The 22,762-nt window shown below is 38.8% G+C and overlaps 1 protein-coding gene across 1 annotated transcript in view; it reads right to left on the bottom strand.

The window, feature by feature from the left end:
* The window catches only part of fgfrl1.L (fibroblast growth factor receptor like 1 L homeolog), a 135,573-nt gene that overhangs the window by 57,566 nt on the left and 55,245 nt on the right, over window positions 1-22,762 (bottom strand). The window contains 1 exon segment of the mRNA NM_001092951.1: window positions 5,779-6,051. Within this exon segment, the coding sequence (NP_001086420.1) occupies window positions 5,779-6,051 (273 nt within the window).

Raw genomic sequence — 22,762 nt, 5'->3', positions numbered from 1 at the left:
CTGCCAAATAGAGCCTCAATGTAGGCTGACAATCCACATAGGGGCTGCCAAATGGGCAATCACAGCACTTATTTGGCACCCCAAGAACATTTTTCATGTTAGTGTTGCTCCCCAACTCCTTTTACTTATGAATGTTGCTCACGGGTTCAAAAGGTTGGGGATCCATACACTAAAGTATACCATTAGGAAATTGGCAATGAGCATTTTGTGCACTGCATTTCATACCCCAAAACACTCCCATGCAATTATTCTCAGCCATACTTAGGAGCAAGCTAGGTCTCTCTTAGGGGCAGATTTATCAAGGGTTGAAGTGAATTTGAGGGAATTTTCGAAGTTAAAAAATTCGAAGCAATTTTTTGAATACTTTGACCATCGAATAGGATACTACGACTTTGAATTTACTTCGACTTCGATTTGAATTAAAAATGTTTAGACTATTCGTCCATTCGATAATCGAAGTACTGTCTCTTTAAAAAAACTTCGACTTCAATACTTCGCCAACTTAAACCTGCCGAAGTGCTATGTTAGGTGACCTATAGGGGCCTTCCAGAGCAATTTTCTAAGTGTTTTATATTCGAAGGAAAATCGTACGATTCGAAGTACGGTCGGAGTATGATCGTACTACGCCTGGAATATGATCGTACGATGAATTAAATCCTCCAACTTTGAATGTCGGAGGATTCTATTCAATGGTCGAATTTCGAAGTATTTTCCACTTCGAAATTCGACCCTTGATTAATCTGCCGCTCAATCTCTAGCGTCAAAGAGGTCAGGCAGTCAAGTAATTATAACCAGGGTTCCATAAAAACTCGGTTCATAGCCTCCGTATATTTGTATAATGAAAACAGCCATTATTTACTTTTTTTTCAATGGGTAAATGAAAAAGGGAGAGAGAACCAGCTGCAATCTCGTTTAAGTTCCCACGTGTATAAACTTAACATCGTCATTTTAAAAGACCGGCTAGGGGATCTAACTGATGGTAAAATATATTTGAATGAGTATTGCTGTTTACATTATTGTTCTATTCCGGAAAATATGCATTAATAGGAAACACACTTACTTCCCCTCTAATCCCTATGGGATCCTGAATGTAAACCGTATTCAAGAGAAAATGGGCAGTGTTACACTTTCAGACGTGTGAACGCCTAATTTAAACTTTTGTTCTACAGCTTTTCCATTCTTGTTGCTTTTGTGCTTTTAAAAATCATTTTTTTGGGCATTTTTTTCTACTTATGGTTTTGTACTATAAAGTGATTGTTGCTGCTTAAGATGAGTTTTTTCTCCCAGAGCTTGTAATTTTTGTTCTTGTACAATAATTGGCATTCCAAATGTTGTGGTAAGCCACAAAGCCTGCTAGACTTGACTACTGGTAAAACCATGAATTCTCTGTTCTCTGCTCTCATCCTGCTCTTCCTGTGACTGGATAACATGGATAGTTTCAGACTTCTTTCAGACAGTTTTGACCCTTTTTCCAATTATTGTCCTTTGTCTATAAGAGCTTCATACATTTTTAGATGATTTTTGAGATTTAGAGAGTTTTTGTCTTCATTTATGAAAATCACTGCACAAAATCATGACTTATAGGGGCCAATTCACCAAGCTCAATTGAAGGATTCGATTAAAAAAAATTCGAATTTCGAAGTGTTTTTTGGGCTACTACGACCATCGAATGGGCTACTTCGACCTTCAACTACGACTTCGAATGGAAGGATTCGAACTAAAAATCGTTCGACTATTCGACCATTCGATAGTCGAAGTACTGTCTCTTTAAGAAAAAAATCCGACCCCCTAGTTCGCCATCTAAAACCTACCGAACTCAATGTTAGCCTATGGGGAAGCTCCCCATAGGCTTGCCTAAGTTTTTTTGGTCGAAGGATAATACTTCAATCGTTCGATTCGAAGGATTTAATCGTTCGATCGAAGGATTATTCCTTCGATCGAACTATTTGCGCTAAAATCCTTCGACTTCGATATTCGAAGTCGAAGGATTTTAATGCCCAGTCGAATATCGAGGGTTAATTAACCTTCGATATTCGACCCTTGGTGAATCGGCCCCTTAATATTTTTGACTTTCAGTTTTCATGGTTTATCAGTCAAAAAGGTTTTATGAAAAGATTTGACAACTAAAACCTTGCAAGCTTCAATGTCATCATAATTTATTTATATAGCGCCAACAAGATACATAGTGCTTTAATATAAGCAATGGGGGGGGTGTATTTTCAACGTTCAAGCTATTTCTTTTTTTAAAAATGTTGTTACACATTTTTAGGAAAAGGAATAAAGGAATAATTCAATTTTGGCAATCAAGGTATGTTCGGTAAAAACACAATCCAGTTATTTCATTATAATGTTTTTTTAAATAAATGTGTTAATGGTTGGAGAAAAAAAGCCACAGGTATCACGGAAAAAAGTTGATTGAATTTATTAAAAATGCTTTTTGTAATCAAGTTCCATAAAAATAAATAGCTCATCAGTCTCACATTTTAGTTGGAAGGTAGACTCTAGGGATGCACCGAATCCACTATTTTGGATTCGGCCAAACCCCCGGAATCCTTCGAGAAAGATTCACCCGAAACCTAATTTGCATATGCAAATCAGGGATGGGAAGGGGAAAACGTGTTTTACTTCCTTTTTTTTGACAAAAAGTCATGAAATTTCCCACCCCGTCCCTAATTTGCATATGCAAATTAGGATTCGGATTTGGTTCAGCACCCGATGCATCCCTAGTAGAATCTGACTACATACCACCTCCTTCTCCTACATATGCCCTGCAAAGAACGTAGGATTAAGAGCAAACTAATTCTTAAACTTAACTGTATTGCATTATCTTGTACAATATTTAATAAAAACTTTAGAGTATTTGCAGCACTGTTTACACAAGCAAAAAAATATAAAACCTACAGCTTTTGTAAGAAGACATGCTAGCTGAACGTCTGTCTCCATGTCATGGCATTGGGTATAAATAATGGAAAAGGGTATGAGTAAAGTTGCCTGCAACAAGGCTTTTCTGTGAATCATTGTTCTGCACTTGCAACCTATATACAATGAGGTTTATTTTAAAAATATACCCTGCTCATCAAATTATCACATTTTCAAGCCATATAACCTACTCATGCGTTAACAGTCCTCGAAAAAGTATCATGTAATGGTATTTATCAAATCAAAACTGAGACTCCAATCAAATAATTCATACAATACTACCCAGTAACTCTAAGAGCAATTAATCTACACCCCACACATTACTCATGAGATCTTCTATTCTTTCTATCAATAGCAAGTAATCCCCACAATACCCCCAAGATCTTCTTATTCTAAGGACCATTAAGTTATAGCCCGCACAGTAATTGTGAGATCTTCCTACTCTTAATACCAATAGCCAAGACTCCATGAAATACTCTCGAGATTTGATTACTTTAAGAGCCATAAACCTATAGCCAACACAGTACTCGTGAGCTCTTCTTACACTTTATACCAGTAGCCAATAATTCCCACAATACTCCTAAGATCTTTACACTGAAGCATTAACTTATAGTTCCTACTCTAAATACCAATAGCCTGTAATCTACATAATACAGGTATTGGACCTGTTATCCAGAATGAACGGGACCTGGGGTTTTCCTTATAACAGATCTTTCTGTAATTTGGCTCTTCATACCTTAAGTCTACTAGAAAATCATGTAAACATTAAATAAAGCCAATAGGCTGGTTTTGCTTCCAATAAGGATTAATTATATCTTAGTTTGGGTCAAGTACAAGCTACTGTTTTATTATTGCAGAGAAAGTGGAAATCATTTTTGAAAGTTTGGATAAAATGGAGTTTATGGGAGAAGACCTTTCTGTAATTCTGAGTTTTCTGGAGAACCGGTTCCCGGATAACCGATCCCATACCTGTACTCCCAAGATTTTCTTACTCGGGGTGGCCCATTTACCGAGGGTCAAATATCGAGGGTTAATTAACACTCGATATTCGACCATCGAAGTCGAAGGATTTACCGCAAATACTTCGAAGGAAAAATTGTTGATCGAACGATTAAATCCTAAGAATCGAATGATTCGAAGGATTTTAATCCATCGATCGAATGATTTACCTTCGATCAAAAAAAGCTTAAAAAGCTTATGGGGAAGGTCCCCATAGGCTAACATTGGTGCTCGGTAGGTTTAAAGTGCCGAAGTAGGTAGTCTAAGTTTTTTTTAAAGAGACAGTACTCCGACTATCGAATGGTCAAATAGTCAAACGATTTTTAGTTTGAATCGTTCGATTCTAAGTCGAAGTCGAAGGTCGAAGTAGCCTATTCGATGGTCGAAGTACCCAATAAAAAAACTTCGAAATTCAAAGTTTTTTCACTTCGAATCCTTCACTCGAGCTTAGTAAATGTGCCCCTAAGGGTTATTAACCTTAAGCCCACACAGTATTCATGCAACGTTCCTTTTTCTTCCAGTAGCCAGTAATCCACTCAATACTCTTAAGATCTTCTTATTTTACGAACCATTGACCTATAACCCACACAGTACTCAGGAGGAGTTCTTCCTACTCTTAATACAAATAGCCAATAATCCACGCATTATTCTCCAGATCTCACTACTCAAAGAAAAATGTATAACAAAAACCTGGATTCATTACATAAACACAGACATACTATAATCTCACAGCATATGGTTCACCAGGTTTCCAACTCGATAAAGCACAAAAATGGAAGAATGAAGATAATACATTTTTCATGTTTCATGTCATAGGCGATAGAATTGTTTGAAAATGGAAAAGCCTCATGTTTATATCTTCAGATGCTCTGCAACTGTTGGGATGTTCCATTCATTCCATGTGATGGTAGTTCTGTAAGGACCATTTGAGGAATGTAAGAAGTGGATGTTTATTTTGTATCACGCATAATCCTTCTACCTTAAATTCTGATAAACCAAGGCATCTGGAAACAGCATGGATAGGATATGTGGTCAAATTATATGGGATTTTGTTTTTAACTTTGCAAGCCATCTGAAAGCATTAAAGAAGGAGTCAAAACTATATTACAAGAGGATGTTGCTGAGACTGATAAGCTATAAATAGTAGTGCAGCATCTGAAGTCAATCTAGAGCGGACACAACTTATTACAGACCACTGGGGGTGCTTCTTAAACTGGAGTTGTAAAATATGATGCAATTCACCTAAACAAGCCAACCAACCCCGGTCTCTTAAAAAATTGACTATGTCTGGAATTAGCTTTTAGCTTATTGTGAACATTTTGTTATTTTAAATATAAATACGGGTCTGTCTTGTTGAGTTAAAGGATTTTTAAGTTCTAATTTCTTCTTCAATCTTTCAAAAATATACACTTTAAAACTTGAGCAATGGGTTTATTCCCTAATACAGAAAACCTAATACTTTTCACATATATGTTGGCAAAATAAAGAAAAAAAAATTCCCCCATCTGATATTACGTAAGGATTAAAGTACTCATGGAAGTGATAAATAATAAAAGCAAGAGTTGACCAGATATCACCATCACAAAAGAATGGAAAGGCCCAATAACAGCCTCAGGGTCCCAAGTGGTGTCAGTGCTCATCAATGGATAAATGGATGAATATTTCAGGAGGCAGTTGAATATTTTGCTATTAATGTACATTTTTCCACTTATTTACTAACAACTTATATTATATGTATAATTCTAAAAATATAATTAGAATTAAGTTCTTCATTTCATTTTTAAACCTATCCCCTTTTGGTAGGCGATAAAGAAATTGTAGTTCTTATGCTAGAAGGATTCTTGGCAATCTGGTACTTACCTATTACAATAAGTGTATAATTAACGTTGATACTTCCAAATCCATTCGTCGCCTTGCAAATATAACTTCCTGCATCTTCACTTTCCACGTCTTTGATTTTCATCCCATGTTGGTAAACCCGAAACCTTGTCCAACCGCTGTGGATAGTACGCCCATCTTTCATCCACATTATAAGAGGAGGTGGGTCCGCTTCTACCGGACACAAAAGTTTAATGGCTCTTCCCAGCCTCACAGTCTGTCGGTGTATCACTTTGTCAGAAATGCGTGGGGGACCTGAAGAATGTAAAACATTTAAAAATTATGAATTTAAATACAATGCTCAGGTTAAGAGTAAGCAGCTGTGGTTTTAATGAACCAAACATTTTGTGGAGGAACAAATTCCAAAACATGTCTCTTTTAATTAGTTAGAGAATAAAAAGACACAGGTTGAGACTAGACTAATATGGTAAAATGGACACTTATGCCAAGTAACCCACAGCATCCAATCAGAAGTTACCTTTTGCCGGTCTACTTAATAAGAATAACAAAAAGCAAACTTCTGATTGGATGCTATAGATTACTGGAAATCTTTACCTACACCACTTTAGATCTCAAAAGGTTTTAGAAAAGAGAGATTATTTTTACCAACTCAGGAATTTTTAATAACTGTTATACTAATACGAAGCTCATTAATTTTCTACCAATTTAAGCTCTAAAACCATAGAGCTTACAATGGCATCTGACAGCTCAAAGTAGTCAAACAGAAGGTTTGATGAACGTGTCAACACTTCTCCCAAGTGTCAGAATTATTCGGACAGTCAGAAAAAGGGTAAGTAACGGGAGGAAATCTCCTTCTGGGTCCCCTATTTTGAAGTCATAATTAAGTTGGACTGTCATGCCTCCATTCCGCCATGAAGTTTCAGTCCTTATATTATAGGAATATTTTAGATTTTTGCCAATGTATTAATGGTGCAGAGAGGAAGAATCCCGCGGCTATATTCGGTGATGCAACGCCTGCACTTCTATATCTTATTTCAGCGAGGGAGGGTTTGCTGAAATGCTGTCCTGCAGCTGATAATTATTTCTCACATTGATATGCTTTGGCGCACCACCTCTTCCATGTCGATAGAATGGTGTTTTATAGAAAATAATTCTGCTTCATTCCACCCCCTATAATTTGAGTCTAGAAACATACATTTCATAAGGACACTTTTATTTTACAAAAAAAAAAAGGAAGAAAGTCTAAAATGAAGTAAACTCAGAAATCTATATCTGTCCTTGTTACAAATCTGGTTGAAAAAAGACAAAGTCCATCAAGTTCAACCCCTCCAAATGAAAACCCAGCATCCAAACACACACCCCTCCCTACTTTCACATAAATTCTATATACCCATATCTATACTATCTATAGAGTTTAGTATCACAATAGCCTTTGTGTTGAATTCTAAACCAAAAATTACGTTTTAGCAATAAATCAGGGTCATTTAATAAAAGTTGCAACACATGTCCAGAGTAGCCTGTATCAACCAATCCAATGTTTGCTTTAGAAAACTTGGCACTTTTTATTTATTACATTTCCCGTCAATATTTTATGAAAATTTGCAAACTTTTTGCCAATGTAGAAATGGTTGGCTGGAGTAAATATAAAAATCTCAGGGGTATAAAAAGCGATTTTAGGTTGGGGACTGATATTACAAACCACCTTGGGATTAATAATTACTCTCCTTTACATAAAAAAAAATATCACTGCGTCTTTGATGTTTGGCCAATAAGGATCAGCTCATGAATTTTTTTTTTTTTTTTAGAAGTGAACTGTGATGTTATTCCTGTCTGGCTGAGTCTGCCTATGTGACATAATTAGCTCAATACAGAGACCAGAAAGTAGAAAAACAAATGTGGCAACGCAGAGGTGACGGTATGATGTGATGTATAGAGGCCAGCAATAAAGCATAATTAATTCTGCAGTCAAGGTCACCAATAAGTCAATGCAATTATCTTATGAAATGTGTGCTAGCTTATCACAGTATACCACTGATACATCAGCTACTTAGGTGGAACTTAACTCTTCCATGTATAGATCCTAACACATCCCAGCTGAGCACCAGAATATGTGCCAACATACCCACATGGCTACAAGAGGCTTATTTAACAGTATCCTATAACTAGAAAAGAAGATCTAAAGAGCTTGGCCCTTCAAGCAGTGCAATTATTCCACTAATGTTTCTGTGATGTAGGCCATCTGGTCCGAATGATTAAATTGTGTTTTGTACTGTACGCAGTTTGTAATGGGCGAGCATTGCATCATCTTTCTTTTAACCCCTCAAAAACACAAAACGCATCATTAAACAGATTATGTTCTCAAACTGAACAGAGCCAATAAAATATAAAAAATCATTTTGGCGAATTTCGCGTGGAAGTATCCCAGTCACAAAGGGCAAATCAACAAGTGAAATGTTGATGATAATTTAAGAAAAAATAAGAAATAATTAGCTTTGTAAAAATTTGCAACACAAATATTCATTTTAAAAAGCTTCAAGGGATTCCTTACGGAGCGAACATATCAGGGGATTTCTTCACTAGAAGAATTGATTAATATCAACTGAAATAATGATATCCCAACAAAACAGGCATATTTAATAATACATTAACAAACACTATTTAGGGCAAGGCCACACGAGTAGATTCAGGGAGATTAGTCGCCTGGCGACTAATCGGCTCGTCTTTTGCGCGACAATCTCCCCGAACTGCCTCTGCGTTTTTCCCCAAAGGCTGCAACGCAAAGTCACCTGCGCTAATGCACACTGAGGCAACTTTGGGCGACTATTGAAAACACATCGCCACGTGTGCATTAGCGCAGGCGACTTTGCGTTGCAGCCTATGGGGAAAAACGCTGAGGTAGTTCGGAGAGATAGTCGCGCAAAAGAAATGGCGATTAGTCGCCAGGAGACAAAATCTCCCCGAATCTCCTCATGTGGACTAGCCCTTACAGTATTGGGGTGTTTACTAAAACTGTAATTTTTCCCATTTTTTTATTAAAACAAAGTCGACCTAACTCTCATCCACGAATTTACATAATTTATCAAAAAATAAGAAAAAAGTTGGTTCGGGAAAAGGATTGCGTGACAATTCAAATTGTACAACTTTTTTGAATTTGACACTCGAATCATACGACTCTTTCGAGTTGTCGCCCAATCGCCTCAACTTTTTTTGGATTATCGTAAGAAATCCAGCGCGCATTATGATGTCAAGAAACATCTTCAGATTGTAAAAGGGACATCTGCCATTGACTTCTACATGAATTTGACAGGTTTTAGCTGAAGTATTTTTTTACTAGCTTCGGGTTATACTCAATCCCTTAAAATTAGAGGGGTTTTTTTTCTAAAAATTTGACTTTTCCCGTTTAGTAATTTGACCAGAAAAATCAGAGGTTTAGAAATAATCCTCAGCTTTGGTTTTGGGGCTGTTAAATTCATAAGAATAAAATGAATGTCTCAACATAAAATAAAAAGTATTTTTTTCTCAAGTATTGTTGTAAGAAATGAGGCAAAATAAATGAACATGAAATTCATCAGAAATTAGTTTTATGTGTAAATATCAATGCATTTTAAATATGTTTCATCAATTTGAATACACAATGAAGCAAACTCTGCCCTGCCTTGTTTTTGAGATGCACAGATGAAGATATACAATATTGCGTATAATTCACTTTGCAAAGCGATTTTCTCTTTTGATTTAAACAAAAGCGCCACTACATCTCACGCTGCGGAGAAAAGAGCAACTGCTTTTTGCCCTTTCTGTCCAGTGCAAAAAAAGAAAATCCCCCACCTGTCTTAACTGAACAGCTGGGCAACTTATAATGTATACTCAGCTACTGTATGTTCTAATCGCCCATCCATGGAGAAAGAGAGGAGAAAAAGAGGCGCTGGCAGATAAAACGACAAAAAAATCTATGAAAAGAACGACTGTTGCTGTATGAATACAATCGAAATATTGATTTACGGTAATTTACTTAACTGCTGGTTTTACCATCACAAGGGGGAAGTGATTTCTTCTTTGCAGAACTCACTTTGTCTTCATAAAAATAAATTGTCTCATAAATATATCATTTATGACTATACACACATACAAGGTTGCTCTTCAGTAATTCCGTATTTAAACATTTGTTCATTAATTCATTGATAAAACTTGATACAATAATTCCTATTTTTTTCTTTTCCCAAGCAACTAAAATACGACTATCTGGGTAAAGCATCACGTTGTTGCCTTCATCCTTTGCTGTGGGACCCTCTGAGTTCAAATGTTATATTTCTAATAATGTCTAGTTAAACTGTATATTATGATGCAACATCAACATCATGTTATACAATTATATTGGCATCACTGTTCATTTCATGTTGACTTTCTGAATACTAAGGCGTTAGAGATCATCCCAAAATAACCCTTTATTCTGCATTCCTAGCCTTAAATGATCCATGTTTAATGCTAACCTGAGATAGAGCAGTTTGCATATGGTCCCCATCTCCTACATAAAACAGTTCCTAAGAGACCATTTACCATGATCTAGTTCAAAGAGAACTTTATTAACACATTAAACATAATTACAAGAAGGAAATGCCAAGAAGTTTACGCATATTGTGCTGGGCTTTTTTTCTTTTTTTGGAAAGAGATGTAATTTACAGTAAATAACCTTGTATTCTGCTGTAAACTTTAAGATGAAGTAGAGACTGAGAGTCTTGGTTATGTTATTAATTCCATTTTCTTTGCTTCCAACTAATACTGATACCCCCAAACCATCCCCAACCTTTTTTTACCCATGAACCACATTCAAAAATAAAGAGTTGGGGAGTAACACATGCATGCAAAAACTTCCTGGGGTGCAAAATAAGGTCTTTGATTGGCTATTTGGTAGCCCCTACATGGTCAGCCAACAGGAGACTCTGTTTAACAGTACACCTGGTTTTTATACAACCAAAACAAGCCTGGAATTCGAAAATAAGCAGCTCCTTTGAGGCCACTGGGAGCAACATGTTGTTTTGCTACTGGTTGGGGATCACTGCTCTAAGCCAATGGTTCTCAGGCTTTTGGGTTCAAGCCCCCAGCATGGATGTAAATGATTCTTTCTCCCATTATAGGAATAAATAAATACTGCTTGTGATTTGTTGATCTGAACATTTCACTGAACAGTAACGATAGTTGGTAAAACATTTCCGAGTTAATTTATTTTAATTGCAATAAAAAAAAAAAACATTGTCTATATCCTTACCATCTGCATGAAATTGCATTGGGCAGTAAGGATTCGGATGGGTGAAAGTGCTCAGGGCTGCTACTGAGCAACACTGAGTACTAACAGTTTATGTTTGAATAAGGAATATATAGGACAGCAAACAAGAAATCTCCCCAAATTGCTATTCATGTTAGTTCTCCAACCTTAAGGGGTGCAGTCCTACAGTTTCTGAAGCTCTGCTTAAAGCCAAGGAATTACCAAATGACTCTATTGCTTGGCCATGCAGAGAAAAATCCATTCATGTGATGAAGATAACAAATGAGTGGATATTTGCAATCTGTATATTCAGTACGTGCACCCATTCATTGTACAGTGCTGCAGAATATGTTGGCGCTTTGTAAGTATATGTTAATAATAATCATAATAATAACAAGTACAGCTTTAGACATCATGCTAGAACCCAGTAGGGAAAAAATGTCTGGATACTGCAATTTTGGTCACCCCAGCCTTCCTCCAGCTAATCTTACAGGAAGGAAGGGCCATGCAGATCAAAGTACAGGGTCTCATCTTCACACGTCTAAGCGCAAGACCAGCGGAACTGTTTATGTGCCATTCCCGTGTACTGGATAGCAGGGTCTGTCAGCACTTGGCGCTGATTTTTCTGGGAAGAATATTAACCTCTCGGCTGACAGTGTGGGCCTATTATTAACCAACTCAATGCCAGGGATTCTGGCATCATTTTTTAACATCTTTTTTTAGATCCAGAACATGCAGATAAGCTCAGAATCAGAACAGAAACCTTATATTGGTAGTTCTTTATGCAATATATATATATATATATATGTATATATATATATTATTTTTTTTTTATAACTTCTTCTTACAAGGGCATAACTGCAATAATGTGAAATTACTGCTGTGTTACAGCCTAACCTCCAAACTAAACATGTCACTCCTTTTCAATCACATTTTAGCTGCGGCTATCGCTGTAAACAATGTTGGGACAGAGCGGGAATGGAGAACTGCAAGTCCTTCGTTAGTACTGATCTACCATGTTGCTTCTGGAGCCACTTTCTGAGCCTAGGAAATCTCTGGTTCTGATTTAATTTGAAAATGTCCATATCTAGTTATGCTTCTTAAAATCGAAGATTCTATCACACTCACCCATTCCTCTATGACCAGTTTTATGTCGCCAAACGAGCGGATGTCTCCATGATATGCCCACCTTGAGGTGGGAAATATCGGGCTGATCCGATCATGGGCCCCAGGGCCCAACGATCGGATCATAACGATAAGTAAACGGGTGGTCGGATCACGGGACCACATCAACGAACTGATCCCAACGGGATTTTCGATCAGGGAAGCCCGTCGAAGGACACTATAAATGGGCCAATAAGCTGCTGACTCAGTCTGTTGGCAGCTTTTATTGGCCCGTGTATGGCCACCTTTATTGCTTGAATGGAAGACTGGAAGATGAATAGAAGAGGATCCCATGAGATAAATGATGAAAAGGGACACTACTACTTCCACCAGCATCTAGTGGTTTGACCATTAAGTTCCTCCAGGACAGAGATAACACTAGATAAGAGCAATCAGACACAGTAGCTTCTTGGACCATTCCACCCTTGAAAATTAAAAAAAAACACAGCTAAATTTTCAGTAGAAAACCCAAAGCCAGCATCCAATTGGCTCTCCTGTAGATATCTGGCACTCCACACGCTCTGGTTTATCTGCCCCAAATCTATTTACACTCACTGTTCAGCAGATACCAAGTGTCACTGACAAAGGCTCACAAGGGTCTTGCAAGGAGGGAACACCGACAAATATTTATGGAACCTAAAAGGAAACTTTAGACATTGTTCAAATAAAGATTGCCTTCTTCACAAGGAAAGAACCCGGCATTGTTTGGCAGATTTTAACCCGTTTCAGATGGTTTTAAAATGCACTTTTAGCATTTTATAAGAAGTGAATGCTTTGCCTAAACTATTCCTTTCACTTCCTTCTTTTTTTTCTTCTTCTCTATTTTCAGGCAGAGAACAGTAAATCAAATCTGACAATCGCCATGCAACTGGCCAAGGAATATCTTGGATAACGCTTTTAATACTGAGAATCCATGCCAATTCCAGAGAGGTAATGAAAACGAACAGGAAATAAATCACCGACTTACTACTATTATAGTAATCTTGCTTACATGTCTACAAGGAAAAGAAAGTATTCCTCCTGATGGTTTCAAGCAGCAGATCTGAAACTTGTTTCATCAGGGCCTCCCAGGCTTATTCTAGTCAACAGGCTGGCCTTAACCATCTGAAACATCACAACTAAAATTGCATTTACAGCTATATGAGGGTATAAGGTATCATTTCTCAGTTGATCATTGCCTCTACAGAAGAATCTACTATATTGACTGCTTGGCACCTGGAGTTTTCAGGGTAATTGGAGCACCATTCTTTTAAGCTACCAGTATGCAAAATAAATTATTTTGGAAGCAAATTCTGCAGAATAATCTTGAGTAAATCTCCATTTCATTAAGGAGGAAGAAGAGGATGGTATTTAAGCAAGGCTACATTGTTCTTCCACCCACCATTACATGCTGATATCTCTTCCTCCTGGTATATAACCTATGACATTTGCAGCACCATGTTGTCCAGTCTGTGGGGCAAGTAGTCTTTTCTGTGCCCATAGGAAGCAAGAAAACCCATCTACAGCCAGCTAAACCAGAAGCTAGTAAATTGCCCAATGCAGTGATTTATAATCTGTAGGTCGGCACCCGAAATTGACCAGAATGATGCCTTTTATGATTGCAAATTTCTTTTTAGAAAATATCAATAAGCACCATGGTGGATAAGTATTTCTAAGCAAATATCTAGGGAGCAATGCTGATTCTGCAAATCTAAAATGATTAAGGAACACTGTGGCTCAATGTGACATAAGCGTAGGAGCCTGACTCACACTGACATAAAACTAAGCACTTTCTCCCCTTATCCAAAAAGAATGAGATGAAAGTTCAAGTCTCTGAGACAGTCGATGGTGTCATGCATTAGTCAGCGGCCAGGACATAAATTTGGCAATATTAAAAGTGAGACCGATGCTCTGAAGGAGTTACTCAGTCAAGAAACTATTTGTTGGAGAAAGGCATCTTCAGCTCCAATCAATAACCACTGAATGCAAACACCTTCTAAATGACCAAGCTCCTTACTCTTTCCTACTTGGCTGCCTGGTGCCGTCTGGCATTCATATTTAGACATAAGCAAAGAAGATGGATGAAGGGAGGGAGGGTGGGGTGGCCCAAACCTTATTACGCAACCGAATGAATCTTGCCAAGATGATGGTTTACACTATGACAAGGTCTAATGTATCTGACAAAGCTGATTAGATAGCTCTTGTTGCAATGAAAATACACTACTTAATGCAATATTTTTACAGTATGTTTGTTTTATATTTACGCCCACTAGGAGTGTTCATTGATGGTTATGAATTAGAAGAGCGTATAAGGTGTCAAAGCCATGAGGAAATATAGCAATACCATGCAATAACATTTGAACAAAGGACCTCTCAGATGTTTCAACTCAGCAGGAAAAGATACACAAATCCCACTGTGTTTTCCAAACCCATAGAGGGTCAATTTAATGTCAATATCAATGCCCCTTTTTTCACAGCAGAAGAAAAACATCAGAGTTCCTTGTGTCTGAGTAGACTTCTTGTGCTAGAAACAAGTTTGGGGAGAGGAGAAAGCGTTTGCCGGGAGACCCAGCCTCTCCGATGAACATGCTGCTCAGTGTAAGTCACTCCCTAGATCGCCTGAAGTGACAGCATAACAGTACGGAGCTCAATAAATACGCCACTTAGGCAGGTCAAACCTTTATCTTGTGGAGCTGTCACACAGGTCAATTGCAGACAAGCTGAAAACAGTTTCATTTTTACTGTTCAGCCCTGGGGCTTCTAATGCTCATTTTGAAACTCACAGCTAAAACTACTGCCTTTCCTCGTGGGACACCTGGAGTCCAATTTCCAGGTCTCTGCGGGAAACATATACTGTATTTCACTGGCAGTTCCATGTGCGGGGATCGGAGGGATAGCCATGGGGACACAGGCTGGAAGAAAAGCTTCCCACACTTCATAACAACAACTTGAGACCAACAGAGTGGTTACTCCTATTAAAAGGCAGAGGATTATGGGTATTGTAGTTACTGGAGTTACCCATTCCATGGGCATTCAGGAGTCAGGGGAAACATCGCTGGAGCTTCCTGTATTGGAGGAGGCAAATGAGATTCAATGTTGATAAATGTAAAGTCATGCACCTGGGATGTAAAAATATCCACTTATTTTTACCCTTAATGGGACTGAACTAGGCAAATCCATAATGGAAAAGGAGCTTGGAGTCCTTGTAGATGATAAACTTGTCTGTAGCAAGCAATGCCAGTCAGCAGCATCAAGGGCAAATAAGATCTTGAGCTGTATTAAAAGGGGCATAGAGTCATGGGAGGAGGGGGTTATTCTTCCACTGTATCGAGCACTGGTAAGGCCCCATCTAGAATATGCCGTACAGTTTTGGTCTCCATCACTCAAACAGGACATTATTGTATTAAAGAGGGTACAGAGAAGGGCAACTAAGCTGGTAAAAGGTATGGAAAATCTTAGCTATGAGGAAAGACTGGCCAAATTGGGGATGTTCACGCTGGAGAAGAGGCGTTTAAGGGGTGATATGATGAGTATGTTTAAATATATAAGAGGATCATATAATAATCTCTCTAATGCTTTATTTACCAGTAGATCTTTCCAGCAGACAAGAGGGCACCCATTCCGATTAGAAGAAAAGAGGTTCTGGCTAAATATTGGGAAGGGGTTTGTTACAGTGAGAGCTGTGAAGATGTGGAATTGTCTCCCTGAATCAGTGGTACAGGCTGATACATTAGATAGGTATAAGAAGGGGTTGGATGGTGTTTAGCAAGTGAGGGAATACAGGGTTATGGGAGATTACTCATAGTACAAGTTGATCCAGGGACTGGTCCCATTGCATCTTGGAGTCAGGAAGGAATTTTTCCCCCTCTGAGGTAAATTGGAGGGCTTTTTTGCCTTCCTCTGGATCAACTGGCAGTTAGGCAGATTAAAATAGAGTCAAAAGGTTGAACTTGATGGACTTGTGTCTTTTTTCAACCTAACTTACTATGTTATGTTCCAGCTGTTGCTTGGCTACATCTTTCAGTATCCTCCAATACACAACAGCTGTGAAACCCCCAGTATGTATTCCTGCTAGGGATATAGTATTGTCCTTTTAGAAATAAAATCGCTTTCTTAAAATAATTGGTTGTTGTTCTGAATCCACACCTGTGAGGTCTCTCACGGAGCCTTCATGATTAGGAAGTTTACTATTAACCAGCATCAATTTGACCCCAGTAGCAGCAGCCAGGCCACTCTCTCATGACCCTTTAGATCAGAGCAACAATAAAGAGCCTATATTATAGGATAGTCTTGTGTAATCAACTGTGTATTATTCTTATTAGACGTATTATATTTATTATTATACCAGATTCTATACTGTTCCGTTCTGGATGCTAAATTGCATTATACTAACACCGTGTGCTTAAAGTGAGCTCCTTTGTGTCTACTTGTGTGTAGTGATGGGCGAACCTGACCTGTTTCGATTCGCAAAAAATCTGCGAAACGGCATAAATTTGCTGAAATGCATTACATTCTATGGGCGACAAAAATTTTTTTGGCCAGCGACAAATTGGTGAAATTTTTCACCCATTAGAATCTATGGGCGTCATTTTCACGGCGAAACTTGACGAAAAGAAACAGAAGTGTATTGTTCATTCATAACCACTTGGGGTTCTGCGCTATAGTCTATATACATTATATACATATATACAAGGGAAAGTTGTGCTCACCACTATTTTTTAAAACCATTAGGCGGGGGTGCAATGAGGGTGTGACCACAAAATACATATAGTCAACTACAAGAGTCCTCTGCACTCAACCCATTATCAATATATTTAAGACAGAGACATTTTGTGCATACTGCTACTAAAAAATGCCTTACCCTTTAAACAACACAGGGATTGTTTGTCCATATATTGCAATATATTTAAGCTGGCCAACTACGTCAAAGTCATCCCATATCTGGCCAGTCCTACGCTTAATTTTCATCTGATTCATTAAGAATTCAATTGCTTAATTATACATTTTACAAAGGGACTAAGTTTTACCTGCAACTTACTTGCTGCTTTCAAAGTAAAACTCCCAAACTTGGCTGCCCTTTAAAGGGTGGTGATCACAACTTTCCCTTGTTTGTTATAGTTATACAGGAGCAGTGACCAGCTCCATGTTGTAGCTCCCACCCCTCCCAGCTATAGTCAGGTGATCCCACTGGTGTCTAATAAAAGGGCAGCCAAGTTTGGGAGTTTTACTTTGAAAGCAGCTAGTAAGTTGCAGGTAAAACTTAGTCCCTTTGTAAAATGTATAATTAAGCAATTGAATTCTTAATGAATCAGATGAAAATTAAGCGTAGGACTGGCCAGATATGGGATGACTTTGACGTAGTTGGCAGCTTAAATATATTGCAATATATGGACAAACAATCCCTGTGTTGTTTAAAGGGTAAGGCATTTTTTAGTAGCAGTATGCACAAAATGTCGCTGTCTTAAATATATTGATAATGGGTTGAGTGCAGAGGACCTCTTGTAGTTGACTATATATATATATATATATATATATATATATATATATATATATATATATATATATATATTCATGTAGAAAGCTGACGCACACTGGGATTTATCAAAATAAAACTTATTTTATTGGATCGACGTTTCGGTCCACACACGGACCTTTATCAGACCTTTTTCTGACCAGCACCTGGGTTTTTGCTTCAGTAAGTGTGTGCCACAGCCCTTCTACATGTGTATATATATATATATATATATATATATATATATATATATATATATATAGTGTATGCTCCATAGGCAGCTGTAGACCAGCACCTCTAGTGGTAAAGAAATAACAGTGCACTTCCATTCTATGACTCGCAGCAAGGCTATATAATAAAATGACTATTATTTTGGAAGTCCTTATATTTTATCCGGAGAGAAAGGGAATTGGAAGGGATGGTGAGCTCACAGAGCCTGGGGCCGCAAGCAGATGTCATGAGCCGCTTCCTACAAATTAGGGAAAAGAAAATCACTCCGCAGGTTAATTACAAGCAAAGGCCACACACAGAGCTACACAACCACCTCCCAGCCATTGAAACTAAATACCTCCTATTGTATTATGGGAGACAGCCCAATAAATCCCTTGTCACAATCAGGATACTGTATAGGATATTAGGCTGGTTTGTGGGCTCCTTTAAAGGGGAAGTTCACCTTTAGGGCAGAGACACACGGTCAGATTCATGGAGAAAAATCTCCTCTTCTTGGGGCAACTAATCTCCCCGAACTGCCTTCCCACCGGCTAGAATGTAAATTGCCGGCAGGATGGCACTCGGAGTGCTTTGTTTTCCGAAGTCGCCAGAAATTGCCTGACGAGGAAGCTTCAGGCGAATTCGGAAAACAAACTGCTCTGAGTGCCATCCCGCCGTGATTTACATTCTAGCCGACAGGAAGGCAGTTTGTGGAGATTAATCGCTCCGAAGAAGAGGAGATTAGTCGCTGGGCGACTACTCCCCCTGAATCTGACCGTGTGTCTCTGCCCTAACATTAACTTTTGAAATTTAATAAGCAATTTTTCAATTGGACCTCAGTATTTTTGTGTATTTTATCCCTCTGCCTGAAACTAAATCTGGTCGTCGGGGGTCACCCCTGCCCCCCCCAAATAAGAATTAATATACAACATCAAATAACAGTAAATAGTAGAATGAATGAATGAGGCGTGTAAGTGTTCCACGCCATATGGTAGTGGACCTCAGGTGCTCCCTTGCCGCTCTCTGTTGATATGATGACATCACAGTAGAATGTTCCTGCCGAGGCAAATCCAAGTGAAATGTTTTGACATCAGCAGTTTATGTGAGTGTGTGCGACTGTTAAATGGTGCCTAAAACAAGAGTAGCTTTTATTAAATATGCCTGGGGGGGGGCGACACATTTTGCTCTTCTACCAATGAGGAATATCATGGAAGCAGATTCTTATATCAACGCCATCTTAACTGAACTGGCAGTTGCGGTGGGACAGGGATGCTGGGAATTGTAGTGCTGCAGGTATTACAGGGGGATAATAAGAAGCATATAAACCCTCCCTTCACCCAGCAGGTGCCTGGCAGAGCTGTTGGCTAGGTGCAACCCTCACCCCGTGTGCAGGATACTAGCGTTTCAGCCAGCAGAACTTTGTAACCTTATCCAATCAGAAGGAAGCTGGTCGGTCAGCTTACCCTCAATGAGAAGGACTGGAGCCAAAATATGGGATAAATTATGGCCTGAACAGTAATTACCGCAATCGGATTTCACTTGTGTCACAATTCAGAGATTTCTTGGGATTTGCTCGTTAAACCTTCACCTGCTCGGCAGGAGGGAGCAATCACTCCGCTGTAATTCTGCCCCCAACCTCAACATTGAGGCTGATACACAAAGATCTCTGCTGGAGCTGCAGCCTCAACCTGGGACCCGAGAGGGGCCCCTACCTATGTACAAAGTCTGGCGCTCAATTTTGAGACAGTTTCCCTATTTAAAGGGGTTGTTTGCCTTTTCATTAACTTTAAGTATGATGTACGGAGTGATATTCTGAGACAATTTGCAATTGGTTTTCATTTTTTATTTTTCGTGGTTTTTGAGTTATTTAGCTTTTTATTCAGCAGCTCTCCAGTTTGCAGTTTCAGCCTTCTGTTTGCTAGGGTACAAGTTACCTATCAACCATGCATTGATTTGAATAAGAGACTGGAATATGAATAGAAAGATGAGTAATAAAAAGTGGCAATAACAATACATTTGTAGCCTTACCGAGCATTTGTTTTTTTTTGTAGATGGGGTCAGTGACCCCCATTTCAAAGCTGGAGTTAGAAGAAGACAAATCATTTAAAAACTATAAAAAAATAAATAATGAAGTCCAAGAGAAAAGTTGCTTAGAATTGGCCATTCTATAACATACTAAAAGTTAACTTGAAGCATCCCTTCAACATTATCCCCAGATCATAAAACTTGTTCCGTGTCTACAGTTTGGAGTGGAACTGCCATACTGCTTGGCTGAGCTACCCTGCACATGTTCATAGATACATCTTCTGATGTTCCTACTTAAACCTATAGAGCAGTGATCCCCAGCCGGTAACTTGTGAGCAACATGTTCCTCTCCAACCCCTTGGATGTTGCTCCCAGTGTCCTCAAAGCAGGTGCTTATTTTTAAATTCCAAGTTTGAAAGCATATTTAATTGCATAAAACTAAGTATAGAGCCAAATAGAGCCTCTTGTAGGCTGCCAGTCCACATAGGGGCTACCAAGTAGGCAATCACAGGCCTTATTTGGCACCCCAAGAGACTTTTTTCGTGCTTGTGTTGCTTTTAACATTTGAATGTGGTTCACAGGTAAAAAAGGTTGGGGACCCCTGCTATAGAGAATGGCAGCTGAGTAAGCAACATGGCATCTCCTACTTGTATAAATAGAGATGACCCTCGTGATCTCAAGTCCATTCAACCGAAAATAACACCAAATTTAATTTTAGGAAACATTTTCCAGTAACTGGCCAACCCCTTGTGCCAAGACATATTAGAGCCGCGCTGGCAGTAAATGGACTTATCAGTTTCATAGTGGAACCATCTGGGTGTGAACAATGTGTCATTCGTGTGGCGACACACTCATCACTGACTAACCCTCCCCTCTCCTGGGTGCTGTGCTTTCACTAACTGCTAACAACAAATACATTGAAAATTCAGATTTTCCTATTTTTCCCCCTTTTTTTAAACTATTGCAAAAATTAAAATTTAATATATGACCCAGTATATTGAAATAAGAAACGTTTCCTAAATAATCAAGTTTATATTCACTATCCCTCTCTCAGCATCTGTTTCTCTTCATTCTGTCTTCATGCAGCAGTTGGGTGTTGACCGTTAGATCCAATATATCTTATAGGGGGCTTCCTTTCCTAGCAGATGTATTAGAGCTCACTCAAATAACTGATTCCAGTACAAACAAAATCTAACAAAATAACTGCCTTTTGCACAAATCCTGCATGTAGAGAGACATGATGTCTGGTGAGTTTAATAGAGTGAGCTCTAATACATCTTCTAGGCAAAAGGAGCCCCCATTTTCACAATAGTCCCTCAACAATTGACACAATTAATGTAAGGCCTTGTGCTTCACTATAACATTATTCCTTGTGTCTCTATCCGCTGAGCAAGAACCGTGCGTGTCGGCCGCTCTGGGCACTGTCAGTGCTGTGATGTGCGTCTGCCAAGAGATGACTAACCGGCCCACCTAAAAATCACAATGACATGAGCGGCCAGGAAGCCGGATCAAAAGGATCAGCTACTGAGACAATCTGTCTCCCTTCCTGGCTTTTTCTACATTCAACACCTTTCAAAATGGATTGTTCTTCACTTGGCTTCACATTGTCTGCATTAAGCCCCTTCATATCCAACCAGTCATATAACAACAGCCCCGGGACCAGCAGCCGCAGCTTTACCGCTTCCCAAACTTCAATGGAACAGGTAAAGGTAAGGGCAGAGACACATGCTCAGATTCGGGGAGATTTAGTCGCCCAACGATAAATCTCCTCTTCTTCTGGGCGACTAATCTCCCCGAACTGCCTCCCGCCGGCTACAATGTAAATCATAGGTGGGATGGCACTTGGAGCACTTTGTTTTCCGAAGTTGGCCGAAGTTTGCTTGTGAGGCAACTTCGGGCGACTCTGGAAAACGAAGCGCACCGATTGCCATCCCGCCAGCGATTTACATTGTAGCAGGCGGGAGGCAATTCGGGGAGATTAGTCGCCCAGAAGAAGAGGAGATTTATCGTTGGGCGACTAATCTCCCCGAATCTGAGCGTGTGTCTCTGCCCTAAAGGGTATCTCCGACATAATGAGACGAAAAATAATTGTAAGCAACTTTTTATTATACATTCATTACTCTTTATCATTTAGAGTTATGTGTACATGTTAATACTACTGAAAGCAGTATCCGTCTGGCTGTTTATATTCCCTGCTCTGCTGGTTCTGACCCCTGAAATAATGTAGAGGAAGCCAGCTGACAGCAGCTTTATTTTCAAGTCTGGGAGCAACATAACAAACAATATCAATAATTAAAAAAAATGAACACAAAAATGAACCAATGTATATATCTAATTATTATTATTTAAACAGAGTGAAGAAAGCACCAACATATTCCGCAGTGCTGTACAAGTTAAGGGTTTATACCTGAATCATACAGATTACTTACAAATACTGGAAGATACAGGAGGTGAAGGGGCCCTGCTCATTAGAGAATACTTGGCCGTCATGTCAGTCTGAAAGCCAAGTGCTTCTGCTTAGGTTTGTAGAATACAAAAGGTTCATTTTACCCCCATATTGCAAAGCGTTTATTCTAAGTGATTTTGCAGAATGCGACCTGGGTTTCTACTGGGAGCCTCTGTAACCCTTGATCACATTATGTTCCTACAGAAAGAAGAGAAACAAATCTGCTCACAAAACTCAATTTCCCATAAAGCATCAATCAGCTCAGATATATATTGGCATCAATCACCCGGATCTGGGTTTGGCGCTGCCTTTCAACTTACGGCTAATATATTTTTGGAAGACAAAATATTTGATGAAGGATAAAGATAAATCTTTCTCCAAAATCCTTTGTTCAAGAAAAAAGCAAACC

Source organism: Xenopus laevis, chromosome 1L (assembly GCF_017654675.1).
Source record: "Xenopus laevis strain J_2021 chromosome 1L, Xenopus_laevis_v10.1, whole genome shotgun sequence".
In the NCBI taxonomy this organism is placed as follows: Eukaryota; Metazoa; Chordata; class Amphibia; order Anura; family Pipidae; genus Xenopus; species Xenopus laevis.
The sequence above is the reverse complement of the archived record's forward strand: the minus strand, read 5'-3'. Positions and strand labels throughout refer to the sequence as shown.